Source organism: Pteropus vampyrus, unplaced genomic scaffold, assembly GCF_000151845.1.
Source record: "Pteropus vampyrus isolate Shadow unplaced genomic scaffold, Pvam_2.0 Scaffold5, whole genome shotgun sequence".
In the NCBI taxonomy this organism is placed as follows: domain Eukaryota; kingdom Metazoa; phylum Chordata; class Mammalia; order Chiroptera; family Pteropodidae; genus Pteropus; species Pteropus vampyrus.
Window position 1 is genome coordinate 4,750,950 of NW_011888786.1, and position 8,506 is coordinate 4,759,455.

Sequence of the window (8,506 nt, forward strand, 5' to 3'; positions counted from 1 at the left end):
TTTTTTTTTTTTAAAGGGGGGAGTCTTCAATTGTGAAGTGGCTAAATTGGCCTCAATCTTAAATTTATTTGACTCCAAAGCCTATGTTCCTTCCTCGATCCAGCTGCCAAAGAAAGATAGACGTGTCGTCACTCATTGGAATAGTGTAGGAGGGATGACTGAAAAAATCAGGGGCTGACTGATCCTCAGAGAAACAGGACATGAGAAACTTTAAGCAACTTACATATGAAGAGAACATAGAGGAGCGTAAAGACATTAAGGTATAGGAATGCTTACAAAATTGAGCATTGTTTCATATTACTTTATATCTAGAACTATTCTATCGTCATCTTTCCTATTCTCTGTTCGGTTGTGTCATGTCCTCTTAAATGTTGTCTGCATAGACCTTATCACAGTTTAACTTGATACCTTGGTATTTCGATCAATGCCAAGTATTCTGTTGGACTACAAGCTTAACGAGGGCAGAGCCATGTCCATTTTCTTCATCGTTTCTGCTCCAACACTTAGTGTAATGTGGGTGAGGAGGACAGTGCTGGGGCAGGAAGAGGGGATCTAGAAAAACATGACAAAGGATATGAACTAATGAAGATACAGGGGGGAACTAGAACGTGTAACATAAGGTAAAATTCGGTTTAAAAGAAAGAAGCTGACGCTCTCCCAGGCTCTTCCAAGCACTTTGCCACCTTGAACCCTGCTGGTGGTTTTCATAAAGATAGAATGCCTGAGGCACGTCTGTATGTGATCTGACCCATGGCAACAAAATCACTAACAGCAAATTGATTCTTTATATATCAAACCCTCGGAATTAATTTCTTAAATTACGTTTTGAGGTATAAAATTTCAAATATGCTGTGATGGATTGCTGGAAAGTAGACATTTAGTTCTCTTCAATCTAGTTATAGATTTCCTGTGGCATATCACCTGTTCAAACGATTATACAGAAATGCCATAAATCATGGAGAATAGTTAGTAAGAACATCAGCTGTAACAATTTAGAATGTCTCATTTACTCTCGTATCCTACTGTCTTTTCTTTTGGTTGCCTCTTTTAGGGCTTGGAAGCTGGGAGCCATACAAGTCTTTCTTTGATTTGTTTGAGGGAAGATGATCGGGGAAAAGTTTAAATTATGAGAAGGGAAAGGATGGTAGCAATGTCGTCAGAACACTGAGTGTTGTTTCAATGTTTTCTGAGATGGATTGCAAATTCTCAGAAATTATAATAGCTTTTTTTTTTTTTTTGGCTGCACTATTCAGATAGGTAAAGGAAAGTCACTTTATTGTGTGAACTCACTGGACCGCTCTTATTCTCCCAGTATTTAAAGAAAGCTCTTTCAAAGAGACTCATGATGGAGGCTGGGGATGGGGTTAGGGAGAACTTCTCTTCGTTTTATTTCCTCTGAATCATTCGCATGCATAATTATAAAGAAGTGAGAGTAAAACTAGTTCTTGAATGCTATCTCTGATTACAACCTTTATTTATGTTATGATACTGAATATAACTTTTAAAATACATCTTTTTCCTCCATTTTTTGTTTGGACAAACACTCTTCCCATTATGTTTACACCATTTTTGCATGTTATTTACGCATTTGCCTCCTCTAAAATTTTAAACCAGTAATTCTATTAAATTCTACATATTACACACACACACACACACACACACACACACACACACACACACACACACACACACACGCATGCATCTATAAAATCCCTTTTACCTTTTTCACCCATCCCCTCGAGTGCCGACTCTACATTAGACATCACAGTCGAAAGGACACAGTTTCAGCCTTCAAAATGTTTACACTGCAGAGAATTGAGGTTTTACACAAATAGAAATTTTAAAAACTATATAATAAGTAATAAAATACATATATGCACAGGGATCCCAGAGAAAGAAATGCCTTGGTTTGCCTGGGAGAATCAAGGAATCTTCATGTATGAGGATGTGTTTTGCAGACAGAAGAATTGGGGACTTTTTAGACGTGTGCAAAATCCCAGAAAAGTGAGAGGTAGAATATCTTTGAGAAATTACAACTTTTTTCAAATGCTAGAACATAAAGCAAAAGCCTATTCTTGAATAATCACTTATCCTGATGACAATAGGGTACAAGAGATAATTTGAGCAGGGTAGTAGCATGATTAGATTTGGTAGAAAAATCACTCTATCGTGGAAAAGAGAGTAGTTTGTAGGAAGGGATCCCACTGAGAAAGTGAAAGCAACAGTCTCTCTAAGGCAAGATGAAGGCAAGCTTCGCAGCAAATAGGGATGAGAGGCTATTCCAAGGAGTGACCCTTGTGATGTTGTGGTATTTCTGTAAAACCTTCTACAGGAAAAAAATGAATACCCATCAGCTAGGGCATAGTCAAAGTAGTATTCATTCGGACGAATGAAATTGTAGTTTTAGAAATTAACTTAGAGATTTATGATTATATAAGCAGCTAGAATGATTAAGTTTAACGTTTATATAATTCAAATTCCATTAGTAATCACAGTGTTATCTAAACTTTAGGAGAAATATAATGGATAACTTGGACAATAATTCAGTGCAGGGGTGGGAGACAATGCAAGTTGCTACCCACTCATTGAGTAATACTGTTAGATAAGCGATGTGTAAGATAATTTGCATAATGTTTTTAAAACTAAAATTATTACCAGATGGGGGACTTAGTTTAGTGCCTGACTCATAGTAAGCGTCCACAAGGTTTTAGTTATTGATGAAAAACAAAACACCAGAATTTCTGTTTTTCTTTCTTGGATCGCTAAAGAAAATTCAAATACGAAAACAGTGTTATTGACATTATGAATCTATACTCTGTAACCCCAAAATCGTGAGCCATTTGCCTCTAAATTTTCCTCTAAATCTAAACCAGGTGATTGTGTGTATTGAGTGTATCTTTGCATTTGAATATGCATCCATCTGAATGGACGCATGAAAATTTTAATATTGAAAAGATCACTGCCTGAAATATGAAGTCAGTAGGAACACACACACACAGACACACACACAAAATACATACACATTTTTGTCTTGCTTTAAATGCTTAAAGACCTAATGGGAAAAGAGTTATTTCTGCTATGAAAACATCAATTGAATTTACACTCAGGGGAATGTACCCTGGAATGAAAAAAAATAAAATAAGGTTAAGGAAATGGACAATTTTCAGGAATAATTTATCCCAAGGAAGGAATGACTGATAATCAATTAGTATGGGCACAGTCCTCAGGCAAAAATGCTAGCTATATGCAGAGTATGTCCCTCTCGAGGCCAATATTCACTTAGCTGCTGAAGATATTTATTAAACTCAAGTTCTAGAGACTGTGGCTATGTAACAAATAATATTATAGTCTACAGTAGTCTTGGGTCATTTAATGTGGGGATATATGAAGGATTTCAATGGCATATATTTCCTACTAAAGTTAGAAGTAACGTACCAGAAATAGAAAGTCCTTATTTTAGAATTAGTATGTAATTGGAAAGAAAATCCCTAACAAAGGAGTATTTTCAAATGCTGGACAGACGTTACCTGTGATGAGAATGTTTGACTACACTGGGCAGTCCAAGATTCAGAAGCTAGAGTCATCCCACACTCCCCCCTCCCCTTCACCCTAGTAAATCTATGTTCTATTCTCTGGCAGCTGTTTTTGCCATTTACATTAAAAGCAGATGGGGAAAATGCAAAGAACTGTCAGTTTTATTACCGTGTATAATCAGCATCTGGGCTGTATGTTACAGACACAATCAGTCCAATCTTATTCTTTACCGGTGCTGTAAAAACTTTTTTGAGTTTCTAAGACAGTTTCGAAGTTAGAGAAAATGCTGTATTTTAACCATGTTGATCATGAAAATTGCAATCATATATATTTTTCAGCCTCCATATGAATGATGTACGGGTATATGTGTTTATTATATAGTTACTGAGTTATCGGCAAATCTGTACTGCTAATTTATTTTAAAATATGTTTGGAATCACATATATTTATTTCACACTAGAGAGGAAATCGGATTTATTCATTTATATAATCTCTGTGTGTATGTGTGTGTCTAATACGTGCTGTGGACATTTTATAATATAATCCTATATATTATATGTGTGAGTACATATATACGCTTGTATATTCCCATATTTTTATTCTTTTATCATTTTTTGTTCAAGAAAAAAACATTTTTTTCTACATCTCATAGTTTTTACCAAAACATTTATAGTAGGCTTTACTTTCCTCATTTTTCCAAAAGAGGAACTGAGACACAAAGAAGCAAAGTAACTTTTTGAGGACCAGAGAGCTAATCAGTGGCAAATCCAGAATTTAATCCAAGTCTATATAAGCTCATACTTTTAATCACGAAACTATACATTTTTATCTTTATGTATAAACACATGCAAAACATGGTTGTGTGAAAGGACTCTGGTATCAGAAAAGACCAAAATTTAGGTCGTTTGACTTAACATCCTAGGGATATTTTGTTTGTTTCGATTTGATGTTCATTAAACAATAACATATGTTAAAGAATTACCAACATTAAATAAAAATGAACCAGTGAATATGACACATATGTAATGAATATATATTCTCAATATTTATTCATGAATATATATACATATCTACATATGTATGTATCTACATATGTATGTATGTAGATATAGATATATAGATATAGATATAGATATAGATATTTTTTTTTTTAATTCAGATTGGAAAACAGAGCTCATGCCAGGTATTTCAGTCAAGGGATTTAATATGAGGAATAAATTAAACACTTGTAGGCGACACAGAAATGAGAAAGCTGCATTCTTCCCTGCAGCTCCCCGCACTCCGCCCCCTCACAACAGGCCTGCAGTGACCTAAGAAAGTGATGTTGTACTAAGGCATGAGGTGTCCCCAGCCAGAGCTGAAACAAGGAAGGAGAGGAGACCCTGCTGAGGACATCCCCTGAGGCACAGAGGGACACTATCCTGGCTTCTCCTCCCTTCTTACCCTCAGTCTCCCGCTAAGTGCTTCTCATTGGCCAAGTTTCACAAAAGCAAGTTGGCAGATGGTTCACAGAGTCATCTCTCTGGGATATAGAGCAGAAGAAGGGAAGGGCATGGGAACTGTGTATTTAATAGGATGTTTATATGAATCGATATGAGGCTGAGAAGCACCATTTTTTGATGGACTAAAATATTTACCAAAAACACTTAGTGAAATCTGTTTCTTTGTGTCTTTCATAACCAGGTGGGGAAAATCTGTATTTCTCTGACAGTAGAACCATAGAGTAGAAAAGGTGGGACAGTTATTTTCATCTCTCTGATTTTAGTGCATCATAAAAATACTTCGGTTGTGTTTGAATGCACTTTGCTGCGGTGGTTTTCGCACGAAATAGTCACATAATGAATCAACAGAGTCCAGTCTTACTGAAAATACGTATAGCCCTTAACAGATTTAGAATTTAAGATTTTCCTTTCTAAGAAGCTTCAAAGTTTTCTGAGTATAACAACTTTTTTTTTTTAACTATAATACACTTTCTGTGGAGAGCATAAAAGGTTTGTAAAATTTAATATTTGACAATAATTTCCTTTGTGAAAGAGTTATAATTATCTCTAAAACACGTCACATATCTATTCAGTGTCACTGTGCGTCGCTCTTACTGAAATTGAGGTTATTTAAAACGTACTCCCAGATTAGTCTCTTAAAGGTACTTTCTTTTTTATACAAAGTCCAGATTTAAATATTAATGACATGCAATACCTAAAAATTAGGATTTTTTAATTGTTTTTATAATTGCCTGGGTTTTATTCCTGATCTTGCTCCACGGTTAGGGCACAGCACAATCAGTTTCAGTAGTCATTTTTGAAGAAAAAGAAAATATTTCTCATGAAGAGCATCGGCTGTGCATCTTGACATGAATTCTAGGCTTGAATTAAATGTATCTGAGAGCTCATGTTTCCATTTAAATATTAAATTTTTTCATTACAGACGTCTGGAACAGAACTCAATCAAGGTCATCCCTCCTGGAGCTTTCTCACCATATAAAAAGCTTAGAAGAATGTGAGTGAATAATATTCTGAAATATATGTAATTTTTAAAATTATGCAGGTCATGACCAAGCAAAGACACCCATTTGAGTATGAATATTCAGGTATTTGACAGCTTAAATACTGAGTGATGTGACTATTTGATTGCTAGTTCTGTAATATTGTAATGTTAATAGCTAAACTATGTAATATTTTTAAGTTCTCTGTAATTTATCATATTGTGAATGTGTGTGGTTAATACAGTATGCAGACAAATCTTAGATGATCAATTCTCAAAAATAAGACATGGCATCTTTTGTAATAATTTAAGAAAATAGCCAATTGATTTAAAAGGGTTCTTTTTTTTTTAATTTAGGATTCTTCAGATGTTTTATGTTGTAAATTGTATACGTGTATCGATAGATGCAAAATCAGCATGTAAAGGCAATAAATAGCTTTCTCCTGCAGTAAATCTCGCTGACATTCTGTTTCATCTAACCTAACCCTATTTCTGATCTTAGAGACCTGAGCAATAATCAGATCTCTGAACTAGCTCCAGATGCTTTCCAAGGACTGCGCTCTCTGAACTCACTGTAAGTATCGGCCATATCATGGAAGGGAAGCAGAGCGCAGAACTAATCGTGGCTCTTAAAAATAAATGGATCTAAAACAAATACTTCTTTATGGTTTTTGATTATGCATATTGATACTATTAGTTATTATTAATCATTAATTACTTTTATTGAGGAACGCTACCTGTCACTAAAATCAGCCATTCTTAGGAGTATCTGTTTTAGGACTTGATAATTTTGCTGTTGAGAGAGCAAGATTAAGATCCCCTTTTTCGACACTTTTGTTTCTGAAATAAAGGGAAAATGTTTATTTGGGAGTGCTCTGGCCAATGTTGTATTTATAATCCTTAAGCCGATAGCCACGGTCTGTGGGGACAATATCAGTCCCCTTTAGAATGACATTGGGTGAAGTCGTGCAGAGAACAGTGGAAGATGGCCAGGGAGAAGCCCCTCACCTCCTTGCTTTATCACTTCCCTAAAAGAACCAGCTTTAATCTCTCAAAGTACAAAGATAAGCAAGTTTGATGGCTTTTTAATATCAAAAGGACTTTCAGGGAGATCTGTGTAAAATAAAGTGGTTCTAAAATAAATGGGTAAAGGCTGTTATTATCCCTTTAAACTTGTAAAAAATCTTAAGAAGTCCATCAAGTAATCTTTATTTAAAATTTTAAAGTTTGAAAATAGAAACTGGCACGTAATTTTAAGTTGTCGATGCTTAGAAAAGAGCTCTGATTGATATAAATTACTGTTGAGCTCATATGAATTTCAAAAGTTCATTGTAGCCAGTGAAGATCCTGGGAGATACACACGTGTGAGAACTAGACAGACACCTGGGGTCTCTGTAACAGTTGACACTCACTGGTACTGAGGGGAAACGAGACAGACTCATTCATGTGGGCACATGGGCGTTCAGGTTGCTATGCTGGTCTGCTCAGAAAACCACAATTTTCTTGAAGACAGGAAATATGAAACCATCACTCCATCTGCAGTATCTGCTTGGGTTCATTTCTGTTTGTTTTGTTTTGCTTTTTGTTTTTCTAGAGGAAGTCCCAGGCCGGAAGAACAATACTTGGCAGAAAATGTAGACTGTGGTCATGTATTGCACTCAGGGCGAGCTGCCACGTTCTAAAATAACAAAGTTTATGTAAGACTCAGTGAAATCACCCAAGTTGTCCAGAAAGTACTGTGTATACCATTCTGGCGAGTAATGCTATCCAAAGTAAATACAGACACCCTTTCAGCCATACAAAAAGGACAAAACGAAAGTCGAACTACTGATTCCTAGTTCTTAAAGTATCTATGCCTCAAAGATAACCATTAAGTGTCAAAAGAGAGAGAAGTGGTTAGAGAATTCTTATTTATACCAGCTTGCTGCAGTTCACTATTGAGCCCTCTTGCCTTAATAGTGTTAAGTGACATCTTATGGTTGTGAGAATTAACTGATAAAAATAAATAATACATGGAACATTATTATTTATCACAATAATGACATCATAGTTATTAATAAATATAGTGATAATTAATGATCATATAAATTACTATGTGCTAATCTATACAACTATAATAAACTAATGGCAAATAGTAAAATAACCTACTTGCTGAATTTGGATCCTAATCTTCACTATCAGAGCTCTCATGTACACAGTTCTTTTGGAAAACTATTAAAAAAAGCATTATCTGTCCTTGTGGAACTATATTTTAATCAGGGAGTCAAGTCACTGTGTAATTTCTAGTTCCTAACGTAGCAGGACATGGAAGAAGAGGAACTGTTTTCTGGAAGTGGAATCCCACATAATATCCTGTGATGCTGTAAAACACGTAGAGCAGGGAAGAGTGAAACGGATGTGCTATCTCAGAGACAGTCCGTGTGTGGTAACTGGTATCATGTTCCTCATTGTGCTCAGATTTTGAATTGGCCTTCCAAAGATTAATTTATTT

At 35.4% G+C, this 8,506-nt stretch overlaps 1 protein-coding gene across 1 annotated transcript in view; it reads left to right on the top strand.

Moving 5' to 3' along the window:
• Window positions 1–8,506, top strand: part of SLIT2 (slit guidance ligand 2) — a 344,129-nt gene that overhangs the window by 237,835 nt on the left and 97,788 nt on the right. Inside the window, exons 10-11 of the mRNA XM_023533952.1 lie at window positions 5,959–6,030; window positions 6,518–6,589. Of these exons, the coding sequence (XP_023389720.1) occupies window positions 5,959–6,030; window positions 6,518–6,589 (144 nt within the window). The remainder of the gene's footprint in view (window positions 1–5,958; window positions 6,031–6,517; window positions 6,590–8,506) is intronic.